This window comes from Hetaerina americana, unplaced genomic scaffold (genome assembly GCF_022747635.1).
Source record: "Hetaerina americana unplaced genomic scaffold, ioHetAmer1.1.p SCAF_14, whole genome shotgun sequence".
NCBI lineage: Eukaryota > Metazoa > Arthropoda > Insecta > Odonata > Calopterygidae > Hetaerina > Hetaerina americana.
Genome location: NW_027286514.1, coordinates 12,323,509 through 12,343,359, shown reverse-complemented (window position 1 = coordinate 12,343,359; position 19,851 = coordinate 12,323,509). Strand labels below are relative to the sequence as shown.

At 36.3% G+C, this 19,851-nt stretch overlaps 1 protein-coding gene across 1 annotated transcript; it reads left to right on the top strand.

Annotated features, from left to right (window-relative positions):
* Positions 1 to 24: 24 nt before the first annotated feature.
* LOC139686433 (recQ-mediated genome instability protein 1-like) lies at positions 25 to 18,161 on the top strand. Its single transcript, XM_071583623.1, has 7 exons — positions 25 to 332; positions 463 to 600; positions 686 to 910; positions 5,156 to 5,289; positions 8,315 to 8,676; positions 13,732 to 13,988; positions 17,029 to 18,161. The coding sequence occupies exons 1-7, from the start codon at positions 216 to 218 to the stop codon at positions 17,272 to 17,274; spliced, it is 1,479 nt and encodes a 492-aa protein (XP_071439724.1). The 5' UTR covers positions 25 to 215; the 3' UTR covers positions 17,275 to 18,161.
* Positions 18,162 to 19,851: the final 1,690 nt, after the last annotated feature.

Here is a 19,851-nt window from a genome sequence, read left to right as displayed (position 1 = left end):
ATTTTTTGATTAAATTCTTGATTCTCTCATACTATTTGCTGTTCAAGATGTTTTTGTCACAGATTCGGTCTTGTGAGGTCTCCTGAGTTATTGCTATAATTTCTTTCTTATTGGAAGTCCTTTCGAATTTCGCAATTTTGCTATTTAGTCAACATTAAAATAATAACAGATGATGAACTCTTTTATGTTACTATGCTTTTGCTAATAATTACACCATGAGTGAGGATGTTAATAGAGTTACTCATTACTTGAAGAGTCAGTCGTTACATGCTTCGCAACCATGGATTGCTGGCTGTGTTGAGTACTACAAATCGGAACATCCAGGAAGACAGGTAACCTTGAAAATCAATTAACTTAGAATTTGTTCTTTGCCACAAAACATGTACTTTTGGTAAATATTTTGTTTAAACGGATTACGATTTTTTTCTCGACACCATCTGACACAATAACTTGCACTTGTAGGTGTCTATATTCGACATTCAAAATTTCGCTTTTGAGCAATGGCTGTTGGTGGATTTAAGGACCATGGGGATTGGAAGTCTGCCTCCATCCTTATCGCTCCAAAAGGAATTAATTCTCAATGGCAAATACGCTGTTCAGGTATTCATATTATCCCCCGTGGATCCACTGTGGTATAACTGGGCGTGTATTTGTTGACGACTTGAATTTCTCCCCCTTGGCCCAGGTCGAATATGTTATAAACATTGGCGCACCAGCTTATTCCCAGTTGCTTATAGAGCGTCGTGTTTCAACTGAAAATTGTGATGCGACGGTGAAGAAACCAGAAAGTTGGGAACCAAAGGCAGGACGAGTTCTGAAGCTAAGCATATTTGATGGCGTCCAAGAGCTTGTTGCGATGGAATATTCGCCTATACGTGAACTAAATAATAACCTAATACCAGGCACAAAGGTGAGTTTGTTTTCTATTTTTTGGGCTGTATTATATGGGTAAACGTTACCTAATGTAAATTAAGAACGCCTGTTTACTGGGAATAAGCAAATCTTTATCTATACAAGTTGGACTCGTGAGAGCAAGGTAGGTATTCAATCAAGGCTTTGGCTGAATCGGCCTTGGGTAAAAGTCCTGGTGATACTTCTGATCATTCAGATAAGACAGTTATGTATTTTTCTGGTTACCAGATCTCCCTGGTGATAGATAGTACAGGGACTCCCAGGTGCTCTGGCTCTTTGGTGTAGAAGTAGTGAAATGGATGTGTACTAAATTTTAGGGATTAGTATAATGTGAGGTCCATTCTTAACTACCAAAGTTAACCTTCAAGTTAATCATAGTGGTAAGGGTTTCTCCAGAACAAGCAGGTATCGACTGATGTGCTACCTCAACTTACCACTTTGATTCAAACAGAGGGTGAAACAAACTCAACTGCATGTGACAGTGAATGTTCCAAGGTCATACAGATGAACCTGTATGTGAGAGAACATTGTAAGAATTATATATATTTATTGTGCAAACTAATGCATGTGGCTTAGTGATGGCCAGAAGTGTGAAAGGTAATGCCTGATAGAGATAATGACGTTTTTAAATTATGGGTGTGGATTTGTAAGCTAAAGTTAAGAAGTTGACTCTTGTAAAACTAATTTATGTGGAGAAGGGTGAATCCATAAATCTTGTTATATGCTCGTTCCTGGCCAGATGTCTTAGAGCAGCTGTTCTTCTTGTGAGTTTGGTGACAGGAAAATATTGTTGATAAGCAAAACTTGGTGGGATTTATATTGGAAGGCAATCTCGAAAAAATGGCAATGCTCAAGATTTTTTATTTACTTTTTTTACGCTGGCTCTTTAGCATTTCTAGAATCATTCAGTATGGAAATGGTGTGTGTTGGGGTGCATTCTGCAAGAGTTCAATGATGCAGCATTAGTTGGGGTAGTTGTTTTCATTATGTGTTTTTTGTAATGCACCTCAGGCAAGCTTGTGGTCTGAGAGGTATTAAAGTCAAAGAGGCTTTTGTCTACAGAGAGGGGGATGAGAGACTAAAGTGCAAAACATGTAGTATATTACTACCAATTATAATGTCTCATTATGACTATACATGTATCTGTTTATAAATAATTGGCACCTTGGATATTGTTCTTGGCTCTCAGTCAGGACAGTGTTTCAGTTCCTCCACTCTGCCAATGTTTTGTTTATTTTGTAACTTTATTGCAGGGTAATTTAAATTTTTTCCATTTACCTCCTTGTCTCCCTGATATGTTCTCAAAATTTTTTTCTCAGCTTCCCTAAACTAAAAAAATGAAATATCAATAAAAATAACTCATTATTTGCAAAAAAATAACTCCCTGCGGATATATTTGCTTTATATCTCACTTTCATGGGTTGCGGTAGTCCAGGGGGTAGAGCGTTGGACTGCTGACTGGAGGATCCCGGGTTCAATTCCTGGGCAAGCCTCTGTGGGCACCTGCAGCTCCACCCAAGCTATGTGATTTTTTGGGTTCCAGATCTTCCTGGGAAACCATAATCGGCACAGGGAAAGGAACTGGCCCTCCTACCCTGATAAATGAATTTCACACGCCGTCGGGCTTAGTACTGGGTGAACTCTACCATCAACTACCGAACCAATCTTCGGGTTGATTATTGTGTTTATGGTTTATCTCACTTTCAGAAAACTTTCACCTAAAGAGTTTTGTAAAAAAATTAAAAATTCATGGTAATCGTGATGCAAATTTGGCATGCGAAATGTGGAGGAATGTACTTCTGAATAAGATATTACTAAAATATGTCATAATAAATTTTGTGGTTCAAGATAGTCTTAATGCAAAATCAGCTTGTAAAGAGTGGAGCCATCAGGTATTGAATTGTGGAGGAGTATATATAACAATAAATTTTTCACTTTCTATGACTCGGATTGTACTGGCATAAGTGTTTAAACTGCTGCCTGTTGATCTGCATGAATTACGTTGTCCATCAATTGAATGTTAAGCGTTAGCTAACCACCACCACCGTAAAAAGCAGCTTGGGTGAAGCTGTGGGTGCCCATCACCTGGAACCTAACTCAGACCCTTCAGTCAGTAGCCCAGCACTCTACCCTCTGGAATACCATGTCCCCATTAGCCAGCCAATGATATTTTTATAGTTAGGGAATATAATATCACTGATTTTGCTATTATATGTACTTATTAATGGGGTCAAAAACATACTCTCCCCATTAAGGTCTTGTATGATTATATTTATTTTTTTTATGAACATAAATTGATTATTTGTTGATTAAAATGCTTGCTTATTGTTACTTTTTCTGATACATAATTACAATCTAATTCTCTCTAATAGACCTAAAGTGAACTCTTTAGTTGCTTTTTGTCCATTCAGGCAACTTGAAAATGATATGCCATCCAGCTGTGATATGCTATAGCGATAAATTTGAAAGGAATCCTATTGAAATTGTTGGTTCAAAGTAAGATTTTTCCAAATGTTGTTATGACAGATTAAATGAATATCCCAAAGGAATTAACTGGCCAGATATTCTTGACACTAACTTGGTTAATAAAGGCTTTAATTATTTTATTTCATTATATATGATTTATTAAATCAATTAAATTAAGGCAGTATGTGACCTTCCCAATAAATTTAACACATCAAAATTTGGTACACATATTGAAGATTTGTTATGATGGCATAAATGCTGAAATAATGAGTATTGTATTCTGTCGTTACATTTCTGCAAAATTCTCATGTCTAGTTCAGCTGCTTGGGCAACCTTTTGGTGCAAAGTGGTTGAATAGTCCTTGGTCAAGTAAGAATGGTGCCCCCAGCTATTATAAATCTTTTCATGAAATCCATAGAAATGTGGGTTTAATGGTAATACTTCATTGCAACTTTTAATATTTTAATCAAGCTGTTATCTCTTCTGAAGACCAGCTCAATAGAGAGCATATCATTTTCTGCATTTCACTAACTAGAGGTATTTGCGTTCTTCTGCCCATAAGTGTGAATTTCACCCACCATAGGTTGTGAGGTGGCCAATAAATGAGATAATTTGCATATTCAGGGATAGGGGGAGTAATTCGGCAGATCGGAGGAATGGGAAGGGATGAGGAGGCTCTGGAGAGAGAGGGGGAGAGAAAAGGACTAAGTGTTTGTCATGAGGCATGGTCATCTGTATCCCTTTCTTCTCCTCTGTAAGCTTTGGTATAAAGTCAGCTTTATGATCCACAACAGGTAAATGCACTGCAAATTGTGTTTCCTGCTTAATTGATGAAATCTCTTCACTGTTCCTATACATGCATGTGAAGGCCGCCTCCCATTTGTTTTGTACATGGTGCCTCCACTCCACTGTAAATAAATGATGCAATCTATCCATCATAAGAGTAAATTCCACTCTAATACATATGTTATGGTTCTTCCTATTTTGGAAGTAAATTGTTCAAATAGTGGTTTTTGTAAAGGACTAGTTTAATATTAAAGTCTGTGGTGAGTTAGCCTATTTTAATTGATATTTGCAGAGTGTATTTTATATTGTGCAAATACTGTTGTGGGGAGTGTATATTTACCTTATTACTAATTAATTTTGGTTGTTAACTGGTAAGTTGTCAATCTGAAGCTCTTGGTGTAATGATTGGCTACAGGTTTTTGATTGTGGCTATTAATTTCATCAATTCTTTGGGTGATAAAGAAATGATGTGTGCTTTGTGCATCACGCTATGAAACACCGAGCACTGTTAATTTTTGGTTGGGTGAGTTTAGAAGAAGCATGGGTGACGTGGTCATTAAATAGCACGTGTTTAGTTCATTTTAATAGATATCCTTGGGCTGAGAAAATTTGATTTCTCATTTTCTTGGATATCAATTGCAAAGTCAATGTTATCATATAAGAAGTTAATGAGTTGTAAGAAACATTTTAAGTTGTCTTTCATTCATGACCTTGGACAAAGTATGTAATTTACATAATGGAATCACAAGTGTCTATTTTACATTATGGAGTTTACACTGTCGACTAGTTTATTCTGTGAGTAATTTTATAAGTACTTGCGCTAATTGTGATGACAAAGTAGAGCCCAATCGCAAACGAATTTAATATTATATCTCAATGAAATTCTGCTGAGCCATAATCATCACTCACATGAAATCAATTAGCATTTTTCAGTGATGACCTTTCAGAAATGTAATGTTTAATGTTACGATATGTTTCTATTTTGGCACAGATTTTGATTATTGGACCAGTGAGGTGTAGGAGAGGAATCATCATGCTAGAGCAAAGAAATGTTAAAGTCCTTGGTGGTGAAGTGGACACGCTGCTGATTGTCAACAATATGGAGAATGTCCTTTCCAGAGCACTGTAAGGCACCACACAAGTATTCTGTTTGTTCATGAATGCGGTGATATTCATTTCTGAATTGATAGGTACTTTTGAATGTTGTTTGGCTGTAGTATGGTACATATTGGCTAACTATGAATTGAGGGCTCAGCAAAGTCACTGACTTATCTATAATTCAGAAAAGTTCTCCATGGTGTTACCCTGCTCAGCTAATGACACAAGGGTCCTGGATTAAACTGTTGGGTGATGCCCCTGGACATCCTCATCTGAATTATAAGAGGTGTAACTTTCTGGTTACCAGGACTTCGTGGAAAATGCAAGGATGGTGTAGGGAAATATTACTCCCTACCATTTGATGGGGAGACCGAGGGAATATTCCTCCCTACCTATATTGTGGTGGGGCAGGATAGGAAATGTGACAGATTGAAGGTAACCTGCTGGAAAACCATTTTGATTTCTGGAGGAGCCGAAAGAAAAATTTAGTCAGCCTAACAGTACTGGTTGAAAAATATAATGTGTGTCAACAAGCATGTAGCAATCATGGACTTGGAGAAGGCCTTTGATAATGCCAAATGAAATGAGGGGTGCAAACCAATGGAAAGATTTGGGATGAACCACAACAACAGAAGTAAAATCTATTTATATGCAATAACTAAGTCTTGACAGTGCGAGTGAAAAACAAAAGAATGATGAAGACAAAATCAATAAAAAATGTGGCAAGAATGCAACCATTGCCCTAGGATTATTCAGCATGTATCTGGAAGAAGCAATAAAATAAGCACAGGAATCAAAGAAGTCGATGTGATTGAGGAAGAAGTTTACATCCTCTGGTTAGCAGATGATTTCACATTCATGGTAGAGAAGTGAGAAAACCTGCAAATAGTTCTGATTTTTATGGGCCAAGTATTTCAAGGATGCAATACAAGCATCTATGGGAAAAATTAAAATCCTTAGAGTGCAGAAGAGAGAAACTGAGTGATATTGCTCTGTATAGGAGAGAAATTTAAGAAAGTGTAATGTTTCACCTACCAGGGAGTGACATAACAAGGGATGCCATAGAATGCATAATGTGTGTGTGAAAAAGTTGAAGAGTAAAAGACAGTGAGGAGCCTTTTACAGGAAAGAAGAACCAGATGGATTGAGAACACCTAGGGGCCAATTTTTTAGGAAAAATAGAAGGGGAAATTGAAGGGAAAGTCCAATGGGGAAGACCCAGGGACAAGTACATAGGACACACAAAGAGGAGTGTAAAACAATAAAGGTATTTAGGGTGTAAGAGAATTATCATTAGATAGGGAAGAATGGAGAGCTGTAGTGAACCAATCCTTGGATTGAAATGCTGATGATGGTGCATATTGTTAGCCCCAAGTGAGAGCTCTGAGCTTGCTTTTAGTGGAAAACTTCGCATGGCTACTTAAGAAACATGGTAGTGATAAAGAGAAGGCATTATCCTGAACTCATTACACTTTTAAGTTGGTTGATTAAAAGTCCATTTTAACACTTATTCTATTGATATAATTTGAAAAAATACCCTTTTCCCAAGATGCTGAAGAGGTCATCGAGGAATCCCAGTGCTAAGAGTCGGGGATCACCATATCTTACGATAATTGAGGTGTTTTAAGTCAGATGTATCCAGGGTGACAAAGCAGGTGTGAGCCACTCCATTGCATGTGTTTAAACTGTCGATGGACAAAAACATCTATGCTTGTTGATGAAGCAATATGCCATCAGATATTACGTACATGACTACTTATTTGAAGTGCTAGAATCACCGTTAATACAGTTGATGACAATGTTAATGTAATAAAAAGATGGCAAATAATATTTGCTGTGAAAGCTGCTGTAGACATTTCTTGTGTAATTACATTGAGTCCAGAGATGGAGTCAATGTAAGAAGCAATATTGCCGCCTTATATTTGGAACTTGTCAAATCCATGTTTGAGTTCATCTCATTTCATTCATAGTAGTATTTATTAGGGGAGGAGACTTATAGCTGAGGTAATTTACACCATTAGGGGTAAGTGGGTAATTTGGTTTAGGTATGAGGATTCAGGGATTGTAGGAAGGATGGAAAGAAACCTAGCATCAGCATTAGATAATTCTTAATGAAGGGTGCCAAGTGGTCCACAGTTTAATGTCCCTCGGTTGCTCTCCACAAAGCACCCTGAGTAGTAATTGGGATACCATAGAAATCTCAGGGTAGGAAACCAGTGCATTAACCACCTAACCACCCTGATTCCCACATTTCATTCATGTTATTGAAACAATAACTAGTGCTCTGAATTGAAGATTTGTTATTGGTCTTTAATATTCCTTATTTCATTCACTGATTTTATTTAAAATGTGCTCATGCATGTAGTTTATTCATTCAACAAGTTATTAATTCTGAAGGCATGATGTCAGTAAGAATTTACGAGTTACGGTTTTGTTAAAAGCAAATCAATTAGGTTTTTGGGTGATATATCTTAGAAAGACTTAAGAAGCAGAATAAGAAAAATATTACAACATGGAGTGTCTCAGGGGGTCATTGCTACCTTTTCCTTCCCCCCTCTTGGATTTGTCACTGTAGAATGATCTACCATAACTAGCCAAAACGGAGTGTTTATGTCTAGATACCATGTGAGGGGTGCTGTATATAAACAATAATAGTGGATCATTTGCCATTTATACATTTCACACAAATGTTATTTCATTCTGTATGGAATATTTTTATAATTTATTATCATTGCCAAGAATGTTCCCAATCGATAGGAAACTAAAGCAATAACAATTTTGTCATGATGAAACACCACTCATTCAAAGTCGACAATCATTCAATGAAATAAAAATTTTAAAAATGAAATAATAATATGATAATCTTAAGTTATAAATGAAATATCAGTTGATTGTATATTTAGTCAGAATGGGCAATACAATATTTTGTTTTGCATCATTAGCTGTCCACATTAATTTCTGATTTTTCCTATCTGATTTCCTTAAAATTCAAACCTACTCTTTTTCATGAGATATAATTGAGAATTAATAATATTTTCTTTTGTTTTTACAGAAACCGACCAGAAAATCATAACCCTCCACCTAATCCAGAGCCAGCATCTCGTGCAACATCTGTCAGAGAACCTATGAGGAGTGCATTGCCAGCCGCACCATTGCACCAGAGGAATGAAGGACAACCTGCAAGTGCTGTACCCAGTCATTGCGACTTCCCTGATGATGATGAAATGAATGATATTATGGCTGCAGAAACTCATCATCAAAATGAAGAAATGCATCAAAATAATCAAGGAGGAGATGATGATTTACTTGGAGACGATGATGATGATGACCTCCTCCTTCAACTTCCTGATGAGCAACTGTCCTCTCAAGTCCTGAGCAATAATACACAGGGTATGCAGCAAGTCAGCAGAGCAGGTGAGTAACACTGCATCAAGGTATCTTGTTCCGTTCCACATTCGTACAGTTTCAGTTTCAAATCTGTAGGGAGACAGGGCTATTCTGCGGTTGGTATGCACATACCATTGTCAGCAATATCACAAGCACAGTGACTTTGTGTTTGAAAAAAGTAGACTTTTCTGTCCTGATTCTGACACTTTGTTTAAAATAAAGAATATAGTATGTACATGAAATGAGGATATGTTAGTCTAGCAGTTAGGTGGGTTACTCAACAGAGGCCCAGGTTTAATTCTGGGTGATGCCTCTGGGCATTTTCAGATTTACCCAAGCTGTGTGATCTTTTTTGGTGTCAGATCTTCCTGGGACACCACATGTGGCATAAGAAAAGGAGCTGGTCCCTGTTATTACCCTAATGTGTGAGTTTCACACACTGTATAATATTCAATGTGATCTTTACTGTCTAACCAACCTTCGAGTCAATAACTGTGCTACACAAATTGAGTTTGTATCAGTCTAACCATCTTCAAGTGACCCATTGGGTTGACTTCAGTATGTATTCCAAATGCAATAAAAGTTGAATTCAATGAATGAATGGAGAGGAATGCATGTGTATCTTAAGAGGTATGCTCTGAATAGGGTGAGTTGTCATATCACTGTTATAATGATGCTACCCTTGAGAGGGGAGAGTACTAGGGGAAGGTGAAGTAGGGAAATTATCCTGCTGGAAAATCTTGATGAGATTGTTTTGGGTGAAATTGCTTTAGGGGAAGTAGTGGGTCGAGATATCCAGTCAAATTGTAGTTTCCATGTGTTTGTTATGGTATGGTATGTGTTGTCGATAGAATTTTGCTGGAAATTATTTCCAGATCCACAAAAATAACATTTTTGTGATGATTTATTTTTGTTGGCCTTCGTAAAAGAAAAATATGTGTTCAAATCTTTGGTAGTCATAATTAACCATGCCTGAATTTCCCATTGTCCGTTTTTGCAATGAGTGGTTTTCACAGTAGTACGTTGGCCAAACATTTGGTGAACCAAAAAATATAATACAGGGTTCGTCCGGAAAATAAGTGTACTGAGCTCAGGAAAAAAAATTTATTACACTTTTACATATCTTAAGCTAATATTCCTCAAAATAGGACCCTTGTGAGTCGATACACTTGTTCCAGCGGCGTTCCCATTCCTGGAACGCTCCCGCGAAGGCATCATCGGGAACCTCTCGAAGACTCGTCGTCGACGTCTTCTCTGCCCTCCACGAACATCTTGTGCCACCGAAAGATCATGTTTCTGGACATGGCTGACTCCCCGTAAGCCTGGTTAATCATACCGACAGTTTCGGTACACGATTTCCCAAGCTTTACCGCAAATTTGATGGAATAACGCTGCTCCAAAAACTTCGGCATCGCATTCCGTGACGTGGGTCGAGCGTGGAGGTTCGCGTTAACAGAGCTCCTCACTACACCACAGCTCAGAGCCGACTGCCTTTTTCAGCGTCGCTTGCCAACATACCCCCCTCCAATCGCAGCCCGTCAGAGCAGTGCTGGGCACGCCTGGAGCCCAGCCCAGGAGTCAGTACACCTATTTTCCGTACGAACCCTGTATTTCACTAAAAAGTCATGATTTGTTATTCATTTGTTTTTAAATTCATATTTCTGTCTCTGGTCCTAGAGCTAGAGTTTATGCACTTTGTCCAAACTCTCTTCAATTTTCTAGAATCCTGGGTGTTTCTGGGAGAAAGCATTATAAATATTTTGGGAAATCAAGTAATGCTGGCAATAGTAGTCACCTCCATAGCCTGAATAATGCATACCTTAGGGCTTAACTCTACTTTCATTAGTCGAACTGCGCTTATTAATTGTACCATTTCTGTTGAATGATGTGGCTTTTGGTTGTACTTTTACTCTGTTGGAGATCTGCCATCGTCTTTTGAAAATCTTGTAGTAATTTGATTCTACACTGAATCTATTGTTGTTGCTAACTTGTACTAAACCAAAATGCATAAAGTAAATCATAATTGATTTATTTGTGCCTTGTTGAAGTTTTGTAAAAGTTATTGTGATAATTTGTCATAATATCACAAAGTTACCAAATGAGTTTCAATTTTTCGAAAATTACATTCCATGGCGTTGACAGAAGTAATATGTGTTAACATAAGAAATGCCTTCATTCTCTAAGGTATTTCAATTTGTTCCTCAAGGCTGGTAGTAGATAGTAAGTTGTGGTTGAGCTTAAAATACAGGGTTGTTCTTTATGAATATAAGATATACACAACATAGAGTGAACTGAATTTTTATAACTGCCGCTAAATTGAGAAGGGTTTCCAATACTTAAAATGGTATCTGCTATTGTATAAGAACAGTGTGATTGTTTATTTTTTCCACTTGCCTGGATGTGGCAATTCAAAGGTCAAAAATCTTGTGAAAATGAACCCAAGAAGCCTTGGCCAAAGACCATCTAGTTTTTGCATTTAGAAGAATGGACACCAACAGAAGTGCCCTCTGGCACCATGGAATCATAGTGGTTAGCTGTTAAAAAATATACCTGTCTCTTGGGAGGTTATATTTAGCGGTAACAGATGTTTTGGCTTTCTGGTGTAAGTAATTTGTCAAAAAATTAGGAAACCTTATAACTTGAAGGTACTTAGTAGATGAACACTGTTGGTTCAAAATTTTTATCCATAGATTTCAGTTTGAAAGTATTATCCTAGTCATTCCAGTCTTTCAAGATAATTTCAGCCAGGAAGAATTGTACAATGGAAGTTGTCTCCCATTTCCAACTTCTCACTATGAAAGTTTAGCTTGTGTTCTAATGGTGCACATAATGAATATCAAATTATTCAAAAAATCTTGATGGCTAACTTTAAAAGTTGTAATGATAGTTGGAATTATTATTCAAAGAAATGTATTATTTGTTCATCCATAGAACATTATTTTTGTGTGATAATTGATGAGGGGGTGATAATTGAGAGCTTAGGTGTAGGAGAATGACTGAATCAAAAAAGTTAGATAATGCTGGTGTATTGATCCCACTTTTAAATATAAGGATTTAAGATTGTGCGGATTTGATAATAAGCAGTTATGTATATTTGTTCTAACTGCAGTTTAAAAATTTCTGATGGAATATGCCATCACTCTTGTCCATGCACGATAATGGCTGGTTTTAAATCACAATTCTCCACACTACTAAAAAGGAGTAGGAGTTGTGAATAATTTTTCAGGTTTCCTGATAGAATCACCTGCAGGGCTGAAAACCATTAAATTTCAGAACCGCAATTATAATAGCCCAAATCCACAAACTTCACTTATGTGACAAAGGAAGAATTAAACTTGAATTAATTTCAGTCTTTTGACCAATGATTGTGGAGGCTGAGTGGCCACTGATGGAATGGATTTTGCAGCCATCTCTATGTGGTTAGTTGGTTCAGCTACAGTAACAATTGGTGCAAAAGAAATTCTTGTAAAAAGTTGTATATGCTGTATAAATTTACTCTAGAGAACTGGGTCGATTATGGCATTATTTTTATATTACCCATGAATAGTTTGGCAATCTAGTTAGTGAACCTGGTTGCCTGACAGTATTTCCATGAAACTTTGATCATCTAGCAGCTGTTGAAGATTATGTTTTGCTATATGCAGAATCATAGTACATGTCATCATTTGCTCTTATAAACTAGAAATTCATATATCTAGAGTCCATGAAACAAGATGACCAGAAACACGAGCACTGCATGTTTTAGCTTACCATAATGTGTATAACTTTTCATTTGTGAGTGTTAAGTTAATTTACCCTAATCAATAAATTCATCGATGCGTAGTCATAGTAATCAAAGTAATCATAGTTAAGGGACACCTCGGTAACTCATCTGGCTAAAACACTTGGCAAGAAATTAAGGGGTTGAGGATCTTATCTCAGTCGAGCTAAATGACTTTTATCCTTTGAAATTTTCTCATTTGTGTTCTCACCAGCAGGGAACTAAGCTTAATTTGCTGTTGCAGAATTTTTTGCATTTTATTTGAATTAGAATTTTTTTGTTCCGTGCTTAGGTGTCGCCAAATGGAAGCATTATTGAGAGAGTAAGCAAAATTTTTTGTAAATCAAGTCAAATTTTTCTTTGTTGTAAGTCACAGTTTTTTGATTGACCCAGAATAAATAGCAGATTGTTGGTGGATCAGGTGTAGCAGCTTTTGGATATTGGTAAATGATGTCATGGTGCTGATTGCTAGCCATTTGATAAATGTTATGAGCTCAAACTCATGAAAGGGGATTTTCTTTGGTGAAATCATTTGACTTGACCAAGATTTGAACTCATCAAGACTCTCTTTTGTTGGTTGAGCATGTCAACCATTTGTGCCGTCTCATGGATATTTTCTCTCCTTCTTAAAGGGGGAAACCAAGTGGAAAGTGCTTTTAGCTTACATTCTGTTACTCAATAATCAACGTACTTATTGCATTTGTTCTTGCGGTAATTATATATGGTCTAAAATGTTTTGTGTATCTTTGATTACTATTTTGAAAGGCATTGTAAGTTTGCTTGTGGATTTTAAAACTGGATCCTTATGAATTTTAATTCTGTAAATTCCTTTGGAGGTTAAGGTGTCTGCTTACCGACTTCATTAAATTGTTTGAATAAATGAGTTATCCTTGATAAACTCCAGTCAAATGGATAAATGTGTATATTCAATATTATTGACTTATTTAACCTGTAATACTGTGTATACTCACAACACTATACTTTACATAGTGGAATCAAATAATTTTTTCCTGGTAATGTCTTCTTTTAATTGTAATAATTTAAACTCGTGTACGCGAGAATGGAATATAGTGTAGTGTTACCGTGGAATTATGAAAATAAAACAAATAGGCAGTGGCTAATGAAAGTATTGGTTCGTATGCACTTTTGTTGCTTGAAATAAAGTGAGTATTTCAGAGGTGATGGACCCCCTTGCTAAACTGAAATTCTTGTTATTCAATTGTTAGTTTAGAGGTGATAGAACAACATTTATGTTGTTAATATGGAGGACTCTTTCATTAATGGCAGTTTTTTTTAACCTTTTTTCTCATCATGATGAATAGCATCCTCCGTACCTGCTGAACCACCTGATCAAGTAATGATTAAGTGGCCTCTGCATTCCTCTCACCAAGCAGTCACTTCAGAGCCATTTGTGTATCTCACACAGTTGGTTAACTCTCATCACAGGAGTGGCACGTATGCAGTTAAAGGTTTCTTGTTTACACTACTGTCAACTCTTCAGGAGAAAGAGGGACGGTGGCATCTCTTGGCTAAGCTATCAGATGGGACAGCCAACATGGATGTCTCTTTTTCAGAGGAGGTGAGAGATGAAATCAAAGTTCTCAAACTGTGAGAATCTTTTTTTTTTGCTGGGTCAATAATTATGATTAGTGAAATGTAAAATACTATACTCTGTATCCATTGTTTATTTTAAATTGTTGATGGGTCTATTAAATTATTGGCATATCTCCTGTGCTTACTTGTTACCCAATTAAAAATTTATTAAATCAATTTATTATTAGCAATAGCCTGCTGGTTTAAGGTAGGTTTTTGATGGACTTTGACAAACACATTTCTACCTTCCTAAGCCTAACATGACACAACATATCCAACAAACCCCTATACTACACATTACAATGACTCATTCTTTCACTCAGCTTCTAATCTTTTCTATCTCCTTTAATTCCATCCAAAATATCTATTTCTTCTCTCCCTCTGCTCTCTTTCCCAGAATTCCACCCTCTATTGGCATCTTCAGCATTCTACAGCTTGTTAATATCTCTTGCATCCGCTTTTCATCATTTCTTCAGATTTCTTTAAATAGCTGTCTCTTTCTTCCCCTTTGCAGTCTAGAACTTGATCGGAAAGATCATTTGTTGCTTGAAAATTTTTCCTGTATTTTGTATAATTAATCCATCTCTAGTGAAACCTCATTATTTTGATCTCACATAATTTAAATGCTCCCGCAATTCGAATCTAAGAGCAGTCCCTGGATACAAGCATATGACTTGACTTATGAGAAATATAAGCATTACTGGCAACTTCCTCAAGTTTCATTCACCTTAATGAACAGTACGCCAAAATTCTTGAAATGAAAATTAAGGTTGCCATTTATTGCAATAATTATAACTTATCAACTGCCAATTTTTGCTGTTACATTGAGTATATTCAAGATAAACAAAAAAGTCATAATTTTAAACAACTCCTTTACCGAACCTTCAAAAAACCTTCACCATTAAATAGTGATTTTCAAACTTAAAAAAAATCAATAAATGTGAAATTGAACATTGATCTATTGGCCACCCTGCAGACATTTTTCCTACGACTGGGATCATGATTTGAGTATTTGATTGTTTGATATGATCTAATGTACATGTAATGGGGTTATGTATGTTTTTCTTTGTGTTTTATTCATCCTTTCATAGTTGGCACTCTGCTATTTTTAACCTGCACACTGGTTCTCTTGCTGTATTGTCTTTCCTCTTTCCAGAATTATCGCACTGGAATGTTCTTAAAAATGGTATATTTTTTGAAAAAGTATGCTTCTGTTATGTGTTAAAAAGAGAAAATTGTGATGCTTCACATCCCTTACAAGTGATGTAACTAGTCTATAGGTTTGCATTAGAAGTATCAGGAAACATTTCTGAAAAATAGATTTATTTCAGATGTTGCTACAATGCCTCAAATTTCTTCAAAGTATATTCTTTGAGCATCGACACACTTAAGCCAGTTGCTTTTTCACAACTCGAAGAGGCTTCCAGGTAGGCAGATTCTGCAAGGTTCATATGGGTACATGTGCAAGCTTCTTTGATGGCACTTATGATCCCATGGTGGTGTCCTTTGAGGGAGGATTTCACTTTAATAGGGAATAGTCTGCTGGTGCCAAGTCAGGACTGTCAGGGGATGGGGGAATTGTCGGGATGCCATTGCAGAAGTTCTTTGCAAGCAGACACTGAACTCTACTCTTGGTCGTCTGTCAAAACCTTAGGGATGAGGTTAGCCCAGATCTTTCGTATTGCCAAATTTTCAGTGATAATGGCGTGCACTGTCATCTTATGATTGTCAATATGACGGGTGCGCAATCATGCACACCCTTAACTGACCGTCTGAATTCAGCACTTCATGCACACATCGTACATTGTAAACGGCATATATTGTGGGGCTTGTCGTCCACACTTTCTCAGCTATTTTTGAAGAGCTTATGCCACTTAAAAACCACAGTTCGTGGCATACTTTCATCCTTGAATGCCTGGCTAATCATGCCCAACATCTCTGTACCTGATTTCCCCAGTCCAGCGCAAAGTTTGATGGTGTACGGCTGTTCAATCATTCCCTGCATTTTGCATTTGCACCGAGTCACTCACCAAAAACACAATCTAGCCTGAATGAATGCTCATAGGTGATTGGCGCTTGGCACATGCTGAAGTTCAGATGCCCGCTACCAAACCTGCATGCTGTAATGTACAGTCATGGAAGGAAACAATTGTTCCCATTACTTGCCATGCAAACCATTTATTTTCAAAGGACATGGTTTTATACTGGTGGTGCTGGTCTACTTGAAATTCTTGAAATAATGCCAGGGCCAACTTGATATGAAATTATGGGTATTATGTAATTATGTGAATTATGCGAATTGTGTGTTATCTGCTGAAAGTAAGAAAATATTTTACATGTGATGTCTAGTGTAGCCAAAATACAACTGCAGGAAAAAAAGTTTTGAAAATATTTTATAAGGAGCAACTTTTTGCATAAGACCTTTATGAATTATTTTTATATCTGATTCACTATTTTAATTTCATCTAGGTTTAAATTTAGTAAATATTATAATATTTTTAGTTTTGTTTCAGTGCATATTTTTAAACATTTTGCATTTTTCACTTTTCATAGTGCTATCTGTGAACAGTGACTCTCATTTTCTTATTCAAGTCAGAGTAATTTGAGATTGAATATTCGTTGCTTGTGTTATACTATAAACTTGATTAATTTACAATATGTTTTGTTATCATACTTTTCAATGCAATTCATATTGTCTCTGGTAGTTAAAAAATTATGTTTTACTCGTTTCCTATTTATCCCTAGATAATTGAAAACTTTCCAAATATTTCTGAAGAGCATAATTTCTCTTTTTGAGTTATTTAGCATTGCCATCAATGAGAAACAAGAATGTGACCATCTTTTTTATACATTGTGTTGTAACCATTCTATTCTTTAAACTAGCAGAGTTCTCATGCAAATGAGATATTTGGACATTGCTGTTGGTTGTAATACATTTTTCTTGACCAAATTATTCATGTGGCTTTTACTCATGTATTACTCAATTTATATGTTAAATTTTATAGTTCGGACAATTGATTTTTCAGGTTCTGGATGAGCTAATTGGCTTCAGTGCAACAGAAATGAAAGCATTGAGACAGAAAATGGCCGGCAACCCTGGAATCAAGGAAAAGCTGAAGCAAGGCTTCCAGGAAGCAAAAAGAAAGCTGCATGATATGAACTGTATTTTTTTTCTACAATTCTCGCCAGAAAATGAACTGCCTGTTGTTTCAAATATTAAAGATCTCTCCACTCAGCATTTAACCTCTATAAGATCCAGAGCATTTGATTAGGGGAAATTGTTCAGTATAATTTTAACTCAAATACCCTATTGATTTACCGACCAAATTATTTAATAAGGTCAGCATGAATATTATGAGTGTACACAATTCAAATGATGGCATTTGTTGATTATTTGTTAAACATTGTAAAAATGTAATATAGGACATACTATATAGAGCTGTGTGTGTTTGAGATTGAGGGAGAAAATAATGTTTTTCTGTCAATGAGAGATGTGCATTTTTTATGGTTTAAATGTTGAGATGGCCATAAATTAAAATATGTACATTTATGTTGTAATTATACACGTTTTCTGTGAAAACTAGTCAAAAATGATATGTAATTACTGCAGATTGCAGTTATGAATGAAATTCAATGAAAATATTTTTTTCAACCCCCTGTATTTGTGCATTTCATCTCATGATTTAATTATTCACTATTTTTTATGGTACAATGAGTCCTTAATGGTTTGTGCTTCCTCACCAATTGGTGACCATGTTTCATCAGAATACATAATACATAGATGTCCTGCTCATGGACTTGAAGTGGAGGAAGGGTTTGAATGTCCCGCTTGGCTCCCAGAGATGTGCTACTGGGAAGAGTGATAACTGCTCTAGTTAGAGTAGCCCATGTCAGATAGCTTGTTGGTGTTTGAAGGGCCTCCAACTGAAGACCTGGGCACTAAGACCTAATTTCCCATTGTCCCAACCAACCCTTTACCTACCCTGCCTCATGCATATACGGGATAAGAGTGCTATGATAGAGGTATAGACAGGTCACCCATCTAGCATCCATGCAGGCCAGTGTTGCCTAACTTGGTGATTTGATGGAAACTGATGTTTCACTAGGTCCTTGGTTTGTCCCGGCCAAATAGGTCGGAGAGTAGGAGCCTGAAGGAAGGTAGCCCCAATTTTATATATTCTTCATAAAATTTTCTCATCATGTATTAAGCTTTGTCTTCATTATCTACAAATATCTTACAATCTCATCATCATCATTTCTTTCAATTCCCATTTTCTATGCCATTTTGTTATTTCATCGACAAGGAGTATTTTAGATTATGTGAGCAGGGATACAGGGCTCATGCCCTTATAAAAGTATAATAGGTTTATAGATCCTTTACTTCTGTTAATCATCACTGTTTTGCATGGCTGGTATTCAATAGCTAGTTAGAGTTTGGGGATGGATGGTTAGGATACTTATTTATTCATAAAAATTTATATAAACCAGGTATGAGGAAGGCTGGTTATTTGTTTGTGTTACTTTGTGTATGCTGGATATTTGGTCAGTACATCTGCCTTTGCAGCAGCCTTTCCCTTTTTCTCTTTCCTAAATTTATTTTTCCATCTGTTTATTGATATCCTCATAAATTCCATCAAAGAGGACAATAATTCATGTAGAATTTTTTAAATCAGCCTTTTTTTTCTTCTCAAAGGTATTTGTCATTATGTACTTTTCGAAACCTGGTATTCTCAAAAGAATTGGAACAGTTTAGCAAGCATATAAATAGAAGGGTCCGTTCAGCATCTACTACTTCTGCATTCACTCCTCCAGGCCCTCAGCCTTGTTTTTTAAGCTGTTTATTATTTTCAAAACCACTTCACACAAAAAAAGTTAGCACCATAAATTCATTCTGAGTGAGTTCTTCCACTGGAACCTTCACCCTAGCATGCAGAATATAATTTTTTCATTATAATTCAAGGCCAAATATCCACTAACACAGTACAGACATTACCTGTCATGTGAGCATTCTGCCCGGGGAAGTTTCAGAGGTATGATAGCTTATCAAACATCGCATATAAATTATGAGAAAGCCATTACTTTGGGTTGCCTATACTGCAGGAAGCTACTTTTTAATGCCTATTCTGTAATAGACGATTGTTGAATTTGTTGTTAAAAAATTTTGAACTAATAAACTAGCTGTTGATAACAATTAATTAAATACATCAGGTAACCACAGTTCTGGCATTTGTTGTAATGTATAACTCCATGAACAGCATAATGAAACTGGTAATTATGACAGATTTTCTATGTATTGATTTTTAGCATCTACCGTCTATGATATTCAACTGCCTACGTGTAGTTAATGAGATATTTTTGAAGCACATACTATCTGGCAAGTGCTTGTACACCTCAGTCACACTTGGGGCAAACAAAACTTACGTATGAGAGTATAATTGACAGATTGAACACTATGAGTTATTCTTATAAGGTTGACCTGGGTTTTAATCTGGTGTATAGGTTAAGGTCTTAAATACCTAATCTATTCAAATGATTTTCTATGTCATACCTTCAAGATGTAAGTGGCTGCTTCCACCTGTATGAGATATTTTCTTATTCATTGAACTGGGAATTTTTAAGCATTTAAGTCTGACAGTTCTTGTAAAGGTTGAAGTGGTTGCATGTGTGGTGTAATTGAATTTTGATTTAAAAATGAGGAACATTGCATATTAGTTTGGGTGGAAAAATGTTGTGTTATTAGTAGAGTTTGTACCGACTCTCTTTCCAATTCTTCAATGGGGATAATGAGAGAATTTAAGAAACCTGTGTCTTGTGTGTCATAATGTAAGACGTCTCAAGATTGATCTGGT

Coding starts and splice junctions, on each gene's coding strand:
- LOC139686433 (XM_071583623.1), top strand. CDS start 216: ATGAGTGAGGATGTTAATAGAGTTACTCATTACTTGAAGAGTCAGTCG. Junction 5,290..8,314: donor AATGTCCTTTCCAGAGCACT/GTAAGGCACCAC, acceptor TTGTTTTTACAG/AAACCGACCAGAAAATCATA. Junction 8,677..13,731: donor GCAGCAAGTCAGCAGAGCAG/GTGAGTAACACT, acceptor CATGATGAATAG/CATCCTCCGTACCTGCTGAA.